Source organism: Melanotaenia boesemani, chromosome 8 (genome assembly GCF_017639745.1).
Source record: "Melanotaenia boesemani isolate fMelBoe1 chromosome 8, fMelBoe1.pri, whole genome shotgun sequence".
In the NCBI taxonomy this organism is placed as follows: domain Eukaryota; kingdom Metazoa; phylum Chordata; class Actinopteri; order Atheriniformes; family Melanotaeniidae; genus Melanotaenia; species Melanotaenia boesemani.
The window spans coordinates 1,929,206-1,950,585 of record NC_055689.1 but is presented as its reverse complement, the minus strand read 5'-3'; the positions used below and the strand labels follow the sequence as shown (position 1 = coordinate 1,950,585).

The following is a 21,380-nucleotide window of genomic DNA, read 5'->3' as shown; positions in this document are numbered from 1 at the left end:
TACTACATTATAAATACTCTGGTTCTGTGCCTTCTACCTACAGTGTCAATAAAACGGAGGAAACAGACAAACAACATCAGCCTTTCCAGTGGAAACAACAGCAACTAACACCTGTTAAAAGTTTCTTCTTCGTATACCACACCTGTTTATCTCTGGTAGATAAAAATAATCATTTCTGATTTAGGAGGAATTCTGGATGAATATGTTTTTCACCAACTTTTCTAGGAGCTGCTGTAAAGACCCAAAAGTCTGGATAAATATTTCTCTTCTTGCAAGACGGTGTTTAAGAGACCCAAAGAGAAACCTGAACTTTTAGATTTTATAACAAAAATAATAAAAGAAAACTCAAGATCCAACTGGTACTGGAAAAAACAACCAAACAAAAGAAATGAAACTAGATCTCCCGTTACCCACCATCCACGTCATCAGGTCCACCTTCTAGTACCGGGTCGTCCTCTTCATCAGGACCACCTTCTAGTACCGGGTCGTCCTCTTCATCAGGACCACCTTCTAGTACCGGGTCGTCCTCTTCATCAGGACCACCTTCTAGTACCGGGTTGGACCTTTTTAATCCTGGTGTGATAGATGAAGCAGGTGGTGGAAACCTTCCTCAGAGGTTTTCTCCATATCGACATGACAGCATCACACAGCTGCTGCAGGTTTGTCGGCTGCATCCATGATGAGAATCTCCCGTTCCACCACATCCCAAAGCTGCTCTACTGGACTGAGATCTGGTGGCTGTGGAGGCCGTTGGAGTCCAGTGAACTCATCGTCATGTTCTAGCCTGTTCGAGCCGAGCATCTGAATGTGGAGCTGAAATGGAGACTCATCAGACCAGCAACGTTTCTCCATCTTCTATTGTCCAGTGTTGGTGAGTGTGTGTGAATTGTAGCCTCAGTTTCCTGTTCTTAGCTGGCAGGAGGCACCCGGTGTGTCTTCTGCTGCATCCTGGTCCAGACAACTGCTGCTCTGGATATTTTCTCTTCTTCAGACCATCTCTGGAAACCCTGGAGATGGTTGTGGGTGGAAATCCCAGTAAACACTCAGACCAACAACCATGCCGCATTCAAAATCTCTTAAATCCTCTTTCTTCTTCATTCTGACGCTCAGGTTGAACTTCAGCAGGTCGTCTTCACCACGTCTACATGACCACATGCTGCTATGTGATTGGCTGGTTGGATATTAGCGTTAACAGGAAGTGGAACAGGTGGAGCTGATGAAGTGGACGGTGAGTACAGGTATTGAACAATAAAATCTAATAGAAACAGGCTGGACATGTAGATGACCTGAACAGACAAGGATGATCCAGCTGGAGCCTTTCCCCGCAATTAGCAGGCAAGAGGCAGGTCCACCTGGACAGGTCACCAGGCCATCGTAGGGCTGGATGATAAACATCGTGTAAACATAGTGGGATGCTTGGTGCTCAAAGGCAGTGTCACAGTTTTACACTGACACTGTTTATTATAAAATCTAATATAACTAATAAAGTATATTTAACTCATTCTTCTTTCCCTCATACGAGGAACCCGACAGGAAACTGCCTCAAACATCATCCTTCAGAAACCTGTTCAGTCCCAGCTTCCTCTGAGATGACGGAGTCACCGGGACTTGTAGAGATGTCACCTGTTGGGTGAGCTGCGATCTGCTTCAGGAGGTCCTCTGATTCTAGCAGCTGATTGGTCCAATCCCGACACGCCTCCTCTATCCCCAGCCCCTCCCCTCCATATTCTGGAGGCAGGACATGTGGGGAGAAGAAATCACTCAAAGTGTGGTGGAATGCAGAGCCGTGCATGTGGACCTACAACAGGGAGTTAAAAGGTAATCTAAAGGCACGTCTGCTTGTCATTCATGATGGCTGCAGGAGAGGATGGCGAGTCTCACCCTGTGTTTGATCTTGTCTGGGAGGAAGCGGCGAATCATGGCAAAGACCGGACGGAAGAACATGGGTTCGTTGACCAGATGGATTCCTCTAACCTTCAGAGGAAAAGAGTCCTGAACAAAGAAAACACACAAAAACATAAAAATGTCTGCACGGCTTCAGGATTTCACTAACAAAGATCACGCAAACGAAAATAGTGACCATGAACAACCATAAAGTCTTTATAGATGGTACATGAAGCTGGACTGAAGAATACTTAGTTCATCCTAAAAGACAAAGTATTCTTCCAGCTTAAAGAATCAGCTTTAGTTATGAGTCACGTGTCCCTGTGATGGCAGGAATGCCTCCTGTACCACATTACAGCTGAGCTGAAGAACCCTCTGACTGAACACACCTCAGTGTTTAATGACCGTTGTATTTAGCAACTAGTGCAGCAGTTTTCTATCAGTTTTCAGTTTCTGCTTCTGCTGACTGAACTCTCCACTAAACCTACAAATGCAACATTTCTACAGGCTCTAAATGACCAACACTTCCTCCAGAAGTAGACTCTGTTCTGTCTTTTCTTCCAGAAGCTTCTATGTTGCTGTTGTCCAGCTGAACTCCAAGGTGTCATGATCTGTGAGATTGGGTTGGATTTACTCTTGCCTAAGGTCATGTTTACACCACGTTTCCACGCAAAACACAAAACTTTTTCATTTGCATTTTTTAAAAAATGCATTTACGCAACAGCAGAATGAAAACTGTGTCCGAGCAGGAGAAAACGCCAAGAGGACCAGAACCAAACGCATGCCAGGCCTCTAGTGGGCGGTGAAACTTTGCAATAACGCATCCTCATAAGATCACAACACACACCACAACAACAACAGAAGCGTTACGTGTCAGCCGTTGGTGATCTGGCACGTGTAACCTCTGCATCTTCGCTGACGGCGTGAATACTCCACCAGAAACAGGTTTTACTTCAACAGCCCAAATAAATTAAAAAGCACAAACATGCACGGAAGTCGGCTGTTGTTGTTTTCACGGGTTAAGCAGGGTCTGAGTGAGCAAGTGCAAGATGACATGAAAGACGTCATCTTCTTCCAATTTACACTGATGGGACTCACTTTGCATGGTGAGATGCAAAACTCTGTTACCGTGGAAACGAGAAGCATTTTACTGTCTCAGCTTCGTCAGGTAAACAGGACCTAAGCTGCTGTCCTGGTTTCCTGTTTTTCATCCCTTTGTGTTTTACATTCTGCTTTACTTCCTGTTCTCACACACCTGCTTTAATTTGCTAATTGGCTTCTCGTTCTCATTAGGTTGTTTTCCTCAGTGCGTAACTTACCTCTTTGTTTCTTTTGAACATTGTCAGATCATCGTCTTTGTGTTAGTTTGTGTCTCTGTTTAAGTTTTCCAGCCCTGTTACCTTCAGTTATTACTAGAGGTGGTTTAAAGGTTTAAAATGGCCTGAGCAGGGCTCACAGCTGCTGCTGGTGTTTTCTATGTTGACGACTGAGGGGGAAGCAGTGAAACTGAGGAGGTGGACACGTTATGTCACAATAAAAAAGACAAAAACAAAACATTATAGCCTAAAAATGATTAAAGCCCACATTACTTGAAATAAAGAAGTAATAATTCTAAACAGGACTTCAAGTCATGAGCCTTGTCCTCTGCCATCTTTCCATTTGTACCACATTAGATTCTGGGACATAAGGCTGCCCGAAGTCCAGTTCGAAGTTGAGAAACAGCTAGGGCAAAAAGTAATTCACGCTGGTGGATCGTAACCAGGCTGTAAGAAGAAAAATAACAAAAAAAATAGAGCAGGCAATGAAAACTGTATTTAAACTCAAACAGGCTTTTTATTTTCATATTCACACAGCCCTTTGAACGTGATGGGATCACTGAGCTGCACCAGCATCCTTTCCAGACGGTGAACGCAGTAAAACCGTTTTACGTTTCTTAAAGGATCCTGAGGGTTGTGGGACAAAAAAGAGTTTCCCGTACTGAGCTGGAGGATCCAACTGTCCATGAGGACACGGGTCGAGTTATGGGCTCAATATAAAGCCATAAAGTTGTGGTAAATGAATGTGTGCAGAAAAGGATTTACATGGTTGTAAAACGATTTGTTTTCAGTTCATCTGCAAACATCTTATTCACAGAAGCAAAGCACAACACTGCGTGCAAGACTCTGAAGTTACGGTTGCGAATTTTGTTCCTGTAGTTTTACGTCTATTTGATTAGATGGTGACTAATCAAACTGTCCAATCAGAGAGCTTCCTGTCCCGTACCACTGCCGACTCTTAAAGGGGAGTAGACACATTTAAAGAAGGATCACAATCACAATCACAATCAGTTTTATTGCCATTGTCAGTGAAGGTTTCACAGACTAAGAATTTTTTCTTGGTGCAATGGTGCAACATGGAACATAGACTAGTAAGGGGAAATAAATAAATAAATAAATAAATAAATAAATAAATAAATAAGGGCATGCAATAAAGACAATAAAGACAGATGGTGGTGCTGTTGCTTCTCAAAGTGAATGTGATGAACCGACTCAGTCTGAGACTCGAGCAGCAGGTCTCTCTCGAAGCAAACCGCCACTTTTGCCTCCACCTGGGCGGTACTGGTGGTCGCCTGCCTCACTCTCCTCCAGCTGGTGGGGGATGGGGGTAGGAGGGGTGGACCTACTCCCCTTTATGATTTGGCGGACAGGAAGCTGCCTGCTCTCTGATTGGAAAGTTTGATTAGTCACCATCCAATCAGATAGAAGTTTACAGACATGAACAAAAATCAGCATCTGCAGCTTCAGAGTCTTGTGTGCAGTTTCTGGCTTTGCATCCCTGAAAAGAAGTTTATAAAAAGCATCTTTTTCACAACCAGGTAAATCCTTTGCAAGCTTTAATTTTTCTGGCAGATCAATTTTGCAGGATAGCAAAACTTGATTTAAAAACACAAACTAAAATTATTTGCAATCATCCATTTACAGCTGCAAAATCTTTATAGCTTTTAAATTGAACCCATACCGATCCTCAACCTACATTAAGGCTCTTACTGATGCTGACATCATGTTCTGACATCTACAAGAGAAGGACTTTAGGAAGAAAAACATCTTCAAATCTCTCCTCCCACACCACAAACTCACCTGTTTGGGACGCAGCAAACATGGGAGACTGAAAGATGGAGGAAAGTTTTAATCTGAGGAGATGATGTATCCTGGATGGTCCTGATGGCTTCCAGCGTTACTGGCATGATGAGGAGATCCTAGTGGAGATCATGGAGGAGGTGCCATCATGTCTGGGAAGCTTTTTCCTTCAGGTTGTTTCAGGCTGTAAAACGAGCATGGAGATGCTGCAGAGGGCGTCTCTCTGTGTGGTAATAACCAGGTCTTTCAACACGACAACACCTGCCTCACTAAAGACTTCTTCCTGCAGAGGAACGTTGCTCTTTGGACCATCAGGAACATTTTGGGATGGATGGGAAGGGAAAGTTTACAAGAACAGAGGTCATTTCTAGACGGTGGATGTCCTTCATCTGAGCCACATTCCAGCATGGCTAAATGAACGAGAATGGTGGAGCTGCTCACTACTGACTTCTTTTTGTTTTAAAGCACTTTTAGGTCTGTTTTGGGCTTTTTTGGTCTTAAACTTTTGTACAACTGATGAGTTTAAATGCAGTTTTCAGTAAATCCCAGCCTCTCTTGCTCCAGTTTCTTCTGTTTGAGTTTTGAAGTAACCTGTCTAGGATCCACCAGCAGGAAATGTGGATACTTCGTCTTCCTGTTCCTACGTTTTTGTTCAGGAGTCTATTCTCCTGCTGTCATGTTTTGTGAAACACAATTCTTAATATTCTCACTGTGTCCTTATCAGTGCTCCAAACATCTCATATTCTCCACCATAGTTAGAGAGAAAAGATGGTTCAAAGTTTCTGGGTCATGTTTAGTGGGGAAAAAAGGTGAATAAATACACCCAGTATGATCAGAGCTGCTGCGTCTTGTTGCAGATATATGACAAAGGCTCCTAACAGCAGATATTTAAGCCTCCCACCAATTTTTGAATGGACTCGGTGACATTACAGGTAGTTTTCATGTATTACAGGATGTACTGCAGTGTAATTAAGGGCTGAGTTGTCCTACCGAAAGAACAGAGGAAATCTTTCTGGCGAGGGAAGGGTTAATCTGCATGGCATGGCCTAAACACCACCCCTGCAGGTCAAATATGGCCTTCAGACCTCGCCTTTGTGTTTCTGTCTCCATGGAGATTATCTCTGATGTCATCAGGCTGACCCTGAACACCTGGAAGGCGGACCAGTCTTTGGGGTTCCACTGTCCTGCAGACAGAGAAGAAGACATGGATCAGCCCAGCCTGAAGGGACAGATCTGAAAGACATCACAAGGCTTTGAAACTACCTGGAGGTCTAACGGATTCATGCAGCATGAAGATATATAACATCCCCTCAGCATGATGCTGCCACCACCATGTTACAGTGTGCTTGATGGTCATAAAGTTTATCGTATAAGATAGCTGTCAAAAAGACGTATGCATGATTCTAAGATTTGTAGTCGTATTTTTGTGTTAATAAAAGTTTTGTACACAAATCAAGGCTGTCATATATGTGCGTCTGGTCAGTTTTGTGGATTAGGAGTTGTTTTATGTGAGTATGAATCTTAAAGCTGTGAGTGCAAAATCTTGTGAATACAACTCCAATTTCTACGAAGACAAAGTCTCCTATTCTGTGTGGACACGAATTCACGTTTTTGGGTACGAGTAGAAAAGTATTCAGATGACGTCACAAGGGAGGAGTAATCGATCTGCCGATTGTACAAAACACAACAAGCTCCAATTTCAAAGATGGCTGAAGAAATTGCAGCGGGAGGAGCTACCGGCTCAAGTGAAGCATCACAGGTAAGATGTTCAAGCGGTCTTTATTTATATATTAAAGAAAAACATACTATTTTCAATAATATTCTTTGATTTAAAGACGTACTGCTATAGTTTGCCATGTCGGGTAGTGCTAGCATTAGAAGCTGGCTTGTGCTATTAGCATTGATGTAGCGTGGAAACTATAAAATGTTTATTCTTAGACAATGTCGATTGAAATGCGACTTTTATGGATTTATTAATTACGCTATTTAGTCGATCAGTCTGTCCTCGCCAATCCTCTTTTCCATTTACCCCACTCCCTTCGCCCGCCGAAGCTGAGGATAAATCAATCCATGTACCGGTGAATAACCGTATTTATTATATATGTCATGATATGCATATTTATGTAATCTTCTCTGCCATAAACACGATATTGCGGGGGTTGCGGGGGCGTTTGAGTGACGTGACCTGGGACGCCGATGGAGTGAAAAGACTTAATTCCTCAACCAGCGGAGCACCGTTGCTAGGGGCATTGGCGTCCCTAGCAACGGTGCTCCGCTGATTGATCAGATGACAAAGATGATGCTCAGGGAGGAAATATGCCAGATATTTGCCCTATGAGGTTTTACGCGGTACTTAACCAACTTCAGAGTAATAGTGATGGTTAAAGAAATCCATTGCAACTTTCTACTGGGAGGAATTAAGTCTCTTCACTCCATCGGCGTCCCAGGTCACGTCACTCAAACGCCCCCGCAACCCCCGCAATATCGTGTTTATGGCAGAGAAGATTACATAAATATGCATATCATGACATATATAATAAATACGGTTATTCACCGGTACATGGATTGATTTATCCTCAGCTTCGGCGGGCGAAGGGAGTGGGGTAAATGGAAAAGAGGATTGGCGAGGACAGACTGATCGACTAAATAGCGTAATTAATAAATCCATAAAAGTCGCATTTCAATCGACATTGTCTAAGAATAAACATTTTATAGTTTCCACGCTACATCAATGCTAATAGCACAAGCCAGCTTCTAATGCTAGCACTACCCGACATGGCAAACTATAGCAGTCCGTCTTTAAATCAAAGAATATTATTGAAAATAGTATGTTTTTCTTTAATATATAAATAAAGACCGCTTGAACATCTTACCTGTGATGCTTCACTTGAGCCGGTAGCTCCTCCCGCTGCAATTTCTTCAGCCATCTTTGAAATTGGAGCTTGTTGTGTTTTGTACAATCGGCAGATCGATTACTCCTCCCTTGTGACTTCATCTGAATACTTTTCTACTCGTACCCAAAAACGTGAATTCGTGTCCACACAGAATAGGAGACTTTGTCTTCGTAGAAATTGGAGTTGTATTCACAAGATTTTGCACTCACAGCTTTAAGATTCATACTCACATAAAACAACTCCTAATCCACAAAATTGACCAGACGCACATATATGACAGCCTTGATTTGTGCACAAAACTTTTATTAACACAAAAATACGACTACAAATCTTAGAATCATGCATACGTCTTTTTGACAGCTATCTTATACGATAAAAGTTTAGTTAGGGCTGTTGTACTCAGAGGACCGTCCTTCACACGTGTCTCCAATAAATTCTGGATTTGCTAACATGGTCTCTTCTGTTTTTTCTTTAACCAAAGACGCTTTTCTGGCCATTCTTCCATAAACACCCGTTCTGTGTTTGGTTAAAACTCAGAGTTTAAATGATTCAGTTCTGATCAGAAGGTCTTTGTTACATGCTTGAGCTGAATCCAAACATTAACCCTTAAAACTACTGTTTGCTATTACTGGCTGTCCGGCTTTTCTCTAATGTAAACCAGTCTGCAGCAGCTGAAGCTTTTAATCCCAGTATAAACCAGTCTGTAGCAGCTTTTAATCCCAGTATAAACCAGTCTGTAGCAGCTTTTAATCCCAGTATAAACCAGTCTGTAGCAGCTTTTAATCCCAGTATAAACCAGTCTGTAGCAGCTTTTAATCCCAGTATAAACCAGACTGTAGCAGCCTTTTAATCCCAGTATAAACCAGTCTGTAGCAGCTTTTAATCCCAGTATAAACCAGTCTGTAGCAGCCTTTTAATCCCAGTATAAACCAGTCTGTAGCTGCTTTTAATCCCAGTATAAACCAGTCTTTAACAGCTCTTAATCCCAGTATAAACCAGTCTGTAGCAGCTTTTAATCCCAGTATAAACCAGTCTGTAGTAGCTTTTAATCCCAGTATAAACCAGTCTGTAGCAGCTTTTAATCCCAGTATAAACCAGTCTGTAGCAGCTTTTAATCCCAATATAAACCAGTCTTTAACAGCTCTTAATCCCAGTATAAACCAGACTGTAGCAGCCTTTTAATCCCAGTATAAACCAGTCTGTAGCAGCTTTTAATCCCAGTATAAACCAGTCTGTAGCAGCTTTTAATCCCAGTATAAACCAGTCTGTAGCAGCTTTTAATCCCAGTATAAACCAGTCTGTAGCTGCTTTTAATCCCAGTATAAACCAGTCTGTGGCAGCTTTTAATCCCAGTATAAACCAGTCTGTAACAGCTTTTAATCCCAGTATAAACCAGTCTGTCTCATCGTTCTCTCAAGTCTTGGCTTTCAGGAGAAAAATATTGTTATTGAAACAAACACACAACAGAAACTATTTCCATGTTTCCACTTTTTCCTCATTTCCAGTTATTCCTGCTACTATTTACCTGCTATCCTCACTAAACCAACTCCAGCTCAGCTGCTTTGTGGCGCCACCGTGCATCAGAAACGTCTTCTTGGCTTTATTCCAGCCATAGAGGAGCATTATTTTTCTTCTTTTCACACACACATAGAACTTTCTGCTCACTGGTTGATCTCTCGCTGCTCCTGATTGGACGTTACCGTCAATCTAAGCTCTCTGATTGGTGGAAAGTCTGGCAGGAAGTGGCTTCATCATCATGTCCAGGTCTAAATAGAGGTCTCTTAGCAACATAGTAGTGATGGTGATGTTTTTATGGTGAAATGTGATAAATAAAGCTGTTATCATGGATCATTGTGGATTTACCAGATAGAGTCTAGGAATAAAACTACCGTTGCTGAGACGCTGGTGATGGTAGAAGTGATGGAGCTCAGGGAGATCTACTGGAGGTTTAATGGTTAATGTGTGACTGTAGAGCAGGGGTGCCCAAGTCCGGTCCTCGAGATCTACCATCCTGCAACGTTTAGACGCAACCCTTCTCCAACACACCTGAATCAAATGACTGGCTCGTTACCAGGTCTCTGCAGAGCTGAATGACATGCAGATGACATCTGATTCAAGTGTGTTGGAGAAGGGTTGCATCTAAAAGTTGCAGGATGGTAGATCTCGAGGACCGAACTTGGGCACCCCTGGTCTAGAGACTAAAGTGTTGCACATGCAGACAGTATATATGTGGTAGGATAAGCAAGGTAAATGGACAGTAGTTATACAGCACTTTTCCAGTTTTTCAGATAGACACATCGGGAGACAACGTGGGGTTCTGTGTCTTGCCTAACGACACTTCAGCATGGAGTCAGGTGAACCGGGGATTTGATCCACCGACTTTCCGGTTGGTGAACCGAACAAGTATGGATCACTTACAATATGAAGTGCTCATACCAACCGACATATTTCCCGAAATGTCTTTATTCTTGTCAACCATCCATCCATCCTGCCATCCATCCATCCATCCATCCATCCATCCATCCATCCGTCCTTCCATCCATCCATCCATCCATCCGTCCATCCCTCCATCCATCCATCTATCCGTCCTTCCATCCATCCATCCATCCATCCATCCGTCCATCCCTCCATCCATCCATCCATCCATCTATCCGTCCTTCCATCCATCCGTCCATCCATCTATCCATCCATCCATCCATCCATCCTTCCATCCATCCATCCGTCCATCCTTCTATCCATCCATCCATCTATCCATCCATCCATCCATCCATCCATCTGTCCTTCCATCCATCCATCCATCCATCTGTCCATCCTTCTATCCATCCATCCATCCGTCCATCCGTCCATCCCTCCATCCATCCATCCTTCCATCCATCCATCTATCCATCCATCCATCCATCCATCCATCCATCCGTCCATCCTTCTATCCATCCATCCATCCATCGTTCCATCCATCCTTCTATCCATCCATCCATCCATCCATCTATCTGTCCTTCCATCCATCCATCCATCCATCCATCTGTCCATCCTTCTATCCATCCATCCATCCATCCGTCCATCCCTCCATCCATCCATCCATCCCTCCATCCATCCATCCATCCATCCATCCATCCATCTGCCTTAACAACGGCTAATCCAGCATCGTCTTCATCCCGTCTCTTCTCTGCGATCTTTCCAGCCAGTCAAAGCCAGACTGATGTTGACTCTTGTCTTCTCTCTTGCTCTCTTTCTTTTTCTCTCTTTCTCCGATAATGTTCCCTTGGGTTTCTTTTTGAATTGACGTTCAGAACAACCAGTGTGTTAATATTCAGTTGCTAGCATGTGACACTGTAACCTGAAACTCAGCTGTCATGGGAAGTTCAAGGCTGGAGAGGAAAGTAGTGAAGTGGTTTCTGCAGGACTACGACGTCTCTGGGAACGTACGTAACAAATGTCAGAAACACAGAGCTGTAGTAACTAAATGTTTCTGAGGACAGCCATCGACCTACAGACGACATGAAAGCTACGCTCTGCAGGAGGGATGGCTGTTCTGAATCACGTGTGCGTACCAATCCTGTAGATGAGAACCCTGCTGCCAGTGTGGTCCCGCTGTGGAAGGACGCCGTGGTAGGACGTACTGAGGAGGCCGAGGACAGACGAGGGAGACAGACAGCTGCTGATCTCAGGACATTCCCTCCGCCACTGCAGGTAGTTCAACAAGAGCTGCAAACAAAGAGCACAAACAGCCAATCAGAAGATTGTTATCTCCAACAAGCCCAGGATTTCCTTCCTGTTAACCCTTTAGGCGCCAGAAATTTTAAAAGTTTTTAAGGCAAACTGTAAATTTTATATATATATATATATATATATATATATATATATATATACTGTATATATATATATATATAAAATCAAGTGTTAAGTTGTGTTGTTTTTTTTTGCTGGCCGCTGGCTTTCATGACAGAAACATGGCGTCCATGTCTCTCTTCCTGCTGCAGCGGTGTGTCTGATGTAATCAGGAGAGAGCAGGTTTATTAACATGAAGAGACGTTTTCTGTCTGGAACTTAAGAAAGAATCCATGTCTAAACCCATGCAGATGGACAGAACATCGTGATTTTTGGGCGGAAAGCTTTATATTTATTATTATTTTTTTTTATAAATCAATCAATCAATCAATCAATCTTTATTTATATAGCACTTTTCATACAAGAATGCAGCACAAAGTGCTTTCCATGGTTAAAACAACCCCCCTCCCCCACCCCCACAGATAACCCCCTCCCTCCCCGCTTGTGTACAAGCAAGCATACACATACACATACACACACACATACTTGCACATATTAAAAGACTAATGTGAGGTTGAGCACAGATGAGCCTGGTAAGGAAACACTATCACAGGGAGCCGTCTGCACCGGGAGCCGCCCACCGACCACGACCGCCATGACACCGACCCAGGGCACATGGCCAATTGAGAGGCAGAGGAGCCACCCAACTAGACCGAAAGAACCCGCAGGACAGAGCCGCAGCAGCCACAGCCGATGAAAAGCCCCCGGTGCAGAGAGCCCCCTCCGAGGAAACACTGGGGAAATAACCTAAAAATAATATAAATAGAATAAAAGCATAAAATAAATAAAAATGAGTTAACATAGAAAAATAAATAGGCTAGGGGAATAAAATAAATAAAAATAAAATGAATAAATATTAAGTAAAAGCTAAATTAAAAAGGTGGGTCTTGAGCCTGCTCTTAAAAACATTAACATTCTCTGCAGCCCTGAGCTCCTCCGGCAGGCTGTTCCAGAGACGAGGACCATACCACTGGAAAGCTGCCTCTCCATGAGTATGTGTCCTGACTTTAGGTACAGTCAAGAGGCCAGTACCGGAAGACCTCAGGGGCCGCGAGGGTTCATAAGGTAAAAGCAAATCTGAAAGATAAGAAGGCCCAAGACCATTAAGACATTTAAAAACCAATAAGAGAACCTTAAAATTGATCCTGAAACACACGGGGAGCCAATGCAGTGATTCTAAAACCGGTGTAATGTGGGCCCGCCCTCTGGTCTTCGTCAGCACACGAGCAGCTGAGTTGTAGAGGTGCAATACTCTTTTTGGGAAGACCAGAGAGCAGGGCATTACAGTAGTCAATACGACTGGTGATAAAAGCATGCATCAGCATCACCGTGTTGGCCCGAGAGAGAATGGGACGGACTCTGGCTATGTTTTTTAGGTGATAAAATCCTATTTTAGTAACATGTTTAATATGTGGAATAAAACCAAGCTCAGAGTCAAAAATAACGCCCAGGTTTTTTACTTGTGATGATGGGTTTAATGCAGATGCCTGTAATTTAGCTAAGAGTTTCTCTCTCTGAGCCTCAGGACCAATGATTAAAACTTCAGTTTTGTCCTGGTTAAGCTGTAAAAAGTTTTCTGCCATCCAGGATTTGATATCTAAAATACAGTTGAAAAGGGCATCCATTGGTCTCGTGTCATCAGGAGACATGGAGATGTACAGCTGAGTATCATCAGCATAACTGTGGAAGTTTACTCCATGCCTCCTGATGACACTGCCAAGAGGGAGCATATACAAATTAAAAAGAACAGGGCCTAAAACTGACCCTTGGGGCACACCACATGTCATTTTATGGATCCTAGAGGAGCATGTATCCAAACTTACCATGTAAGTTCTGTCTGTGAGATAGGAAGTGAACCAGTTGTGAACAGCACCAGAGGCCCACCGGGTGTTTCAGTCTGTTTAAAAGAATAGTGTGGTCTACTGTGTCAAAGGCTGCGCTAAGATCCAGTAGCACCAAGACTGAGAGGTTCTGTGAGTCACGGTTAATCCTAAAATCATTTAAAACCTTCAGGAGAGCAGTCTCTGTGCTGTGGTTCACCCTAAATCCAGACTGATATATCTCAAGGATATTTCTACTATTTAAAAAATCATTAAGCTGAATAAAAACCAGTTTTTCGAAAATTTTACTTAAAAATGGTAAGTTGGATACAGGTCTATAGTTATTATAATCATTACAATCCAAATTGCTCTTCTTCAGAAGAGGCTTCACCACCGCCGTTTTAAAGGCTGCAGGGAAGACGCCCATCTGAAGAGAGCAATTTATCATGCATAAAAGCTCGTCTTTAAAAAATCCATAAAATGATTTAAAAAGTGAAGTGGGAAATGGGTCTAAAAGACATGTGGTGGGTTTTACTGTGGAGAAAACTTTATCAAGGATCTCAGCATTACCCAGGACAAAACTGTCCAGTGTCTCCTCAGGTAAAACCAAGCACTCAGATGTGTTCCTGTTCTGGTTGGATAAAATACCACATCTGATGGCACTGATTTTACCTCTGAAGTGGTCTGCAAACTGCTCACAGAGAGAGTCCATGGGGGTTCGCTGGGAGTTGTTAAAATCAGGGTTACATAGGCGATCTATGGTGGAAAAAAGAACCTTGGGATTATTTTTATTGTTACTGATTATTTTTGTGAAGTACATGTGTCTTGAGTTCTTTAGTGCGTTATTGTAAATTTTAAGTTGCTCACAAAATATCTGATAATTTATTGTCATTTTATTTTTCCTCCATCTCCTTTCTGCCGCCCTGCAATTTCTTTTGAGTTTTTTAACCTCCTCATTCCTCCAGGGAGATATAAGTTTTGGGTAAATCTTTTTTGTAGTGAGTGGAGCAACAGAGTCGAGGCTTGTCTTCAGTTTACTGTTAAAATGTTCAACAATAAAATCACAGGGTGCAGGTAAAATAACAGGAGGACATTTATCTAAAACCTTGATAAAATTTGCAGCCACTTCAGAGGTTAGATAGCGCTTCCTCACAGTTCGCACCGAGGTCTCCCGCTGAATAAAACCGGTGATGTTAAAAAACACACAGTAGTGGTCAGAGACAGCCAAGTCAACAACAGAGGACACACTGGCAGAAAGGCCATAGGTAATGACCAAGTCCAGTGTGTGTCCTCTGTTGTGTACGGTTTTTATTTATGCAAGACAGCAAAGGTAGGACATTTTATGAATATGTTTTTACAAGCGTGCAGCATAAATCGGGCCTTCTTCTGCCTCTGGTTCGGTGAATCTTGGTCATAGTGAGATGAAACTTCCAGCTGTATAAAACTCTTTTAGAGATGCAAATGTTACCAGACTTTTCAAAAAGGCAAGTTATATTTTAATGAAGAGCCACCATAGGATATTTGTTATTTTTGAAGAACCACATTTTTATTTCCATTTTTAAGGTTTTAAAATAAAGAAAAACATAAAACCCTGGTTTCCAATCTAATGACAAGAAAGAAAGATTTAAGAAAATATTTTATCCACATATTTAGAGGCTTTGTGGAAGGTCCAGAGAGACACTTGCAGCTCCAGAGTCGCAGGTTGGAGACCCCTGATGTTAGTAAACCACAATTAACTGCATTTTCTTTATAAAGCCGTAGGCCTTCTTTTAAAGGAAAAAGACATTTTGTGCATAATGATGCGATTAATCGCAGCATGTCATGCGATTAATCTTTAATCGTTGCCCAGCACTAATATATATATACACTGATAAAATTGTTGGTTCCCTTCGGTTAATGAAAGAAAAACAATGGTGACAAAAATAACTTGAATCTGACAAAAGTAATAATAAATAAAAATTCTATGAAATTTAACCAGTGAAAGTCAGTTATTGCTTTTCAACCATGTTTCTACAGAATTATTTAAAAAAAATGAACTCATGAAACAGGCCTGGACTAAAATGATGGTCCCCCTAGAGAAGACTGAAAATAATGTGACCAAAAGGACGTGTTAATCCAAGGTGTGTCCACTAATTAGCATTACAGGTGTCTACGATCTTGTAACCAGTCAATGGGCCTATATATAAGCTACAGGTAGTCACTGTGCTGTTTGGTGACATGGTGTGTACCACACTCAATATGGACCAGAGGAAGCAAAGGAAAGAGTTGTCTCAGGAGGTTAGAAAGAAAGTTATAGACCAGCATGTTAAAGGTAAAGGCTATAAGACCATCTCCAAGCAGCTTGATGTTCCTGTGGCTACAGCTGCACATATTATTCAGAAATTTAAGATCCATGGGACTGTAGCCAACCTCCCTGGACGTGGCCGCAGGAGGAAAACTGATGACAAATCAAACAGATGGATAATACGAACGGTAACAAAAGAGCCCAGAAAAACTTTTAAAGAGAATAAAGGTCAACTTCAAGCTCAAGGAACATCAGTGTCAGATCGCACCATCCGTCCTTGTTTCAGCCAAAGTGGACTTAATGGGAGACGACCAAGGAGGAACCATTGTTAAAAACAAACCATAAAAAAGCCAAACTACATGCTGACAAGCCACAAAGCTTCTGGGAGAATGTCCTATGGACAGATGAGACATAAATGGAAGTTTTTACCATCAGCTCTATGTTTCCAGATGGAGAAATGAAGCATATGAAGAAAAGAACACCGTCCCTACTGTGGAACATGGAGGAGGTTCTGTTATGTTCTGGACTGCTTTGCTGCATCTGGTACAGGGTGTCTTGAATCTGTGCAGGTACAATGAAATCTCAAGACTATGAAGGGTTTCTAGAGAGAAATGTGCTGGCCAGTGTCAGAAAGCTTGGTCTCAGTCGCAGGTCATGGGTCTTACAACAAAGACCCAAAACACAGCTAAAAACACCAAGAATGGCTAAGAGGAAAACATGGACTATTCTGAACTAAATCCTATTGAACATCTTTGGAAGGAGCTGAAACATGGCGTCTGGAAAAGGCTCCTTCAAACCTGAGACAACTGGAGCAGTTTGCTTATGAGGAGTGGATCAAAATACCTGCTGAGAGGTGCAGACGTCTCATCGACAGTTACAGGAATCGATGGATTGCAGTGGTTGTTTCAAAAGGTTGTTCAACTAAATATTAAGTTAAGGGTACCATCATTTTTGTCCAGGTTTGTTTCATGAGTTTATTTTTTAAATAATTCTGTTGAAACATGGTTGAAAAGCAACGCCTGACTTTCATTGGTTAAATTTAATAGAATTTTTATTTATTATTACTTTTGTCAGATTCAAGTTATTTCTGTGGCCATTCTGAGTTTTCCCGTCATTAACCAAAGGGTACCAACAATTTTATCATATATATATATATATATATATATATATATATATATACACATATACATATAACAACATGTAGTTTTAAGGGTAAGGGTTAGTTTTGGGGTTGGAGTTATCCAGTCAGCTGTCATTCAGATCATAGAAATATTCCCTGAAGTTAAGTAAAACTTCAGTTTTTGTCAGACTGGTTTAAAAGATTAGCAAAGAGAAGCTCAAATCTGCTGGAGTGCAGGTCCAGACCGAATCTGGTCCGAACCAGAACCAGCCAGCAGCTCATTGGAAGAAGGCTCATGTAAATAAATTAAATTAAGAAAACCAAATAAAGGAAATCCTCGGGTTCTACAGACTTCCAGGGTTGTTATAAAGAGAAAATAAAACCTAAAAGTTAAAAATGAGCCAGAAATTTCTTTAAACTGACTCAGTATTTTAGTGAGTTTGTTTTTTATTCATCTTTTCTCCACCATGATGTCCGTTTTCTTCTGTTTTCTCTGTTTTTGTGTTTTACCTTCAGAGAAAGCGCCACGTCGAAGTCTCTGGCCCGCAGAAACTTGATGAGGAAGCCGTCAGAGAAGCTCCGGACAGCGGACAGCTCCGCAGCCTGCAGGACTCGCCGCCGCAGGCGCCTCACGTGCGGCCTGAGCTGCTCCGAGTCGTCCGGGAGATCACTGAGCTGAGGCCCGTTCATGGCGAGATCCGCTCCAGACTGTCGTTCATGGTGGACTCTGTCTGGACTGGGGAGGGAGGGTGAGGATGTGCGCACACCCCATCTATGAAGGAACAAAGGACACTTTGGTCCTGAGTCCTGAGTCCTGACTCACAGGTTCGAGGCTGGTTCTGGTTCGGACCAGATTCGGGGTTAGGACCAGAGCTGGGCTTGCTGTCATGCGGGGGTCTCAGAGGGAAACAACGTCCTGTTTGGCTGCAGGACAAAGTGACAGGACATCCAGAAAAAGGAACACAAACACGTCTTGTACCAGATGGGATTTTATTTTTTTTTTAATGAACTTTGAGCAGCAGTTCTGTACGGAGGTAGAAAAGTGCCACAAAATATACACAAACACAACATCCAATTAATAATTAAATGTGTCACTCAATTAAAATGGTCAAGAAACACAATAAATAAATTTATTAATAACTAAAACCATTTTTTTACAAAAGTAATTAAACATAAAAAAGGCTGGATGTTTTCATTTAAATTCACACACCACCAGGGCTCAGATTGAACCAGGGGGAGCGTCGTTGTTGGGCATGCACCGCGACTTTGACGTCACATGCACACGCATATGTGACCCGCAACGGGAAAACCAGGAACAAGTCACCTGGTAGGAGTCCCCACAACAACCAAAAGCTTTGTTTTTTTTTAGAAAAATATGTGATTTTATTATTATTATTATTATTATTTTATTTTTTATTTATTTATTTATTTTTTGCAATACATGCCTGTTAAAATGATGAAGATACCACTTAAAACCGTAAACTTTGTATTTGAATTTGGGTACTTCCAGAGGTGGCGGTATTTATCGAGATCTGTTACTGTGATGAAGTAAATGAAACTGAAGAAGAAGAAGAATGGGATTTCATCAGTAGCCTTCACTTCGGACTAAAGTAATTAAATCCATGGTTAACATGCTCAACGTTAGCCCCGCCCACCAGGTTTAATGAGTAAATTGAATTGATGATGTGCTGCAGCTGAAAAATTCTGTGATATTATGTAAAATTTAATTATATTCTAATTACAATAATGATATTAATGAATACATTTATTCATGTACTTCTTTCCCATTTTAATAATTTGACATTTATTAATAATTCAGTGCTGCGTTTAATGTAATTGTGGCACTTTTCTTCCTCCATACAAAACCTCTAAAGTCAATTTTGTTCAGTCTTTTTAGTTATTTTCATTATTCTGATGATGTTTTGTGTCCCTTAAGCAGATTTTTCCATCTCTCATGGTATCTCTTGACTCTGTAAACCTCAGACTTCCACATTGTGGATTTTAGGAGACCCAGGACTAAACCAGAACAGTTTCCATCATGAGAGAGGAGTAGGAGGTGATGGAGACGGCAGTGAGGAAGCTGAAGATGTTTCAGATCTGTGATGGAGATGTGGGCCATCCCTCTGAGCTGATCATGGGAGGAGGAACGAGATGCTGAACATAAAGGATGTTCACACAGTCTCGTCCTTCAGGTCCTGCGTTGTTCATTATTACCCTTCATCTTTCTTTCATCTCTCAGTTCATCTTTTATCCATGGAGAAGACGGATGCTGACGTGGTTTTCTGGTCTTCATCAGTTACTTTAGATGAGTGTATAAATTTCACTGGTGTTCTTCTAAAATGAGAAGAATTGATCTTTTTACATTGAATTTATTGGCAGTTTGTTTTCACAGTTCTCAGCCAGAACATTAAAACTAGGACAGTAGTAGTAACCCTGCTCATCTCCTGATAAATCCATGTTCTGCTGGGAGAATCTGCTTTTAGCCGTGTACAAAGATATTTACCATGTCAGTCTGACACCCCCATCTGGTCACAGCAGGCTTCTACATCATCGTCACCATCAGCAGCAGCAACAGTTTTCAGGAAGATTTTTCCTATTTGATCCTATTTTCTACGAACTTTAGTATCTACAGACATGTACTGAATTCACTTGAAAAAAGCTCATTTTCCCCAATTGAGATAATTTTTTATCCCAAAAATATATATTTTGTTTAATTTTAATTATTAAACAATTCAGAGCCACTGTGATTAATGTCCATACATTGTCCCAATTTAAAGAAAAACAAAGAAATATAATAATATTTAAAATATATTAAATATTATTAAAATCGGCAGGATGGGGGGTGGGGGTCGGCCGTGAGCTGTAGGCCATTTTTCTTATGACCATAACAGGCTATGTCCTTGGAAAGCTTTGGGCCACAGTCATTTGACAAGATGGGAAGAACCAGAGGACATCAAGACAAAAAAGACGTCCCGTCTTGGCGATGACACACAAGATGAAGACCAGATTGAGTCTGAAATTGCAGATGGACTTGACCCTGCCCTCGCAAAGGCTTTGTACGTAATGACTCAGAACATTATTAAAGTCATTGATGAGAAACTCAGCCCGCTGGCCGAGACTATCCACAAGCATGCAACTGAGCTCCAGGCCACTGGCAGGCAGCTGGGTGAAGCAGAGGCTAGGTTGCTAGCAGTTGAAAACTGAGAGTTTGGCTATGGCAGGTCATGCTCCGTTTTATAAATGTCACCTAAACCTGATTGTTTTGAACATGTTGAACACTTCCCAACTGAGTGGCACAGCTGCTCGTGCTGTGAGTATTGGTGCCTTGTTTTGATCCCTCCTATAGGGAGGAGTTTGCTTGGCATGCTATTCATTACATGCTGTCAGTTCGCTTTTGGTGAGTTGGCAAGGTGTTTGTATGGTGAGTAGTTCATGTGTTTAGCTCAGGACATGTGTGTTAGATCTATGTGGGGCATCAGGGTGACATTTCCCATTCCTGTTAAATGTCAATATCCTACATATTTGATAATGTGGGTTCCAGGCTGCATATACAGGATGAGTGTAGGTGTAATCTGCCCTGACTCTTTTTCTTATCTTGTCTTATGACCATGTCGGATTTATATAATATTAAAATTTGTTCCTGGAACATTCGTGGCCTCCAAAAACCTGCTAAGAGGGCAACGGTGTTGTCATTTTTAAAAAGGAAGATATATCTGCCGCCTTCCTCCAGGAGACCCTCTTGAAGGATAAGGATAATGGTAAATTGCAGAGGAGTTGGGTGGGGCAGATCTTTGCTACCTTATAGTCTTCCTTCAGTAGTAGCGTAGCCATCTTGATTAGTAAAAAGCTGGCATTTAAGTCTCGGCTGTGTTAAAGACAGCTAGGGCCATTATGTAACTGGTAAAGGTATTCTCACAGAGGTAACATTCATAAATATATATTGTCCCCAAGCCTGTTCCCTTGACTTTCTCTCTAAGATGTTTGCAGTTTTTATGGGACAGGCCTCAGCGGACTCTTGTGGTTGGAGATTTCAGTTGCCACCTTAATCCCTCACTTGACAAACTTCCATCGGACATTTCTCCCCCTTCTAAGCTAGTGAGGGTGCTCACTAATGTCTGTCATGATATTGGATATTCTGATGTGTGAAGGCAGCGTCATCCTACTGATTTGCAGTTCAATCGATGATATCTTCATCACCTCCTCTAAAATGTCACTCGCTCTATAGGCAACATTGTGTACTAAGGTAAAGTTAGAAAGATATTCACAGATTCAAACTTCCGGGATCAATAAATCTTAGCTGAGACGTTCTTAAAACACAAACGATGCCTATGTGCAATTATAATAGCATAAACTACGAGCTACAAGGACCAAAATGTTGATTTTTTTCGAAAAACTGCCGTCCTCCGCACTAGACTCACAACATTGATCTCTATGCAA

The 21,380-nt window shown here is 41.9% G+C and overlaps 1 protein-coding gene across 1 annotated transcript; it reads right to left on the bottom strand.

The window, feature by feature from the left end:
• Positions 1-1,157: 1,157 nt before the first annotated feature.
• On the bottom strand, positions 1,158-18,089 carry ttpa (tocopherol (alpha) transfer protein). Its single transcript, XM_041992644.1, has 5 exons — positions 17,454-18,089; positions 11,443-11,596; positions 5,991-6,184; positions 1,882-1,992; positions 1,158-1,798 (listed from the first exon to the last, which is right to left on the bottom strand). Exons 1-5 carry the CDS (start codon positions 17,631-17,633, stop codon positions 1,550-1,552), a joined length of 888 nt encoding a protein of 295 aa, XP_041848578.1. The 5' UTR covers positions 17,634-18,089; the 3' UTR covers positions 1,158-1,549.
• Between the last annotated feature and the right edge of the window lie 3,291 nt (positions 18,090-21,380).

Bases quoted from the DNA above. Each gene is read 5' to 3' on its own strand.
- ttpa (XM_041992644.1), bottom strand. From the start codon at position 17,633: ATGAACGGGCCTCAGCTCAGTGATCTCCCGGACGACTCGGAGCAGCTC. The intron at 1,993-5,990 runs GTAGGACAACTC...TTCTTTGTTCAG, and splicing joins AGATTTCCTCTGTTCTTTCG to GACTCTTTTCCTCTGAAGGT. The intron at 1,799-1,881 runs GTGAGACTCGCC...TCCCTGTTGTAG, and splicing joins CAGACAAGATCAAACACAGG to GTCCACATGCACGGCTCTGC.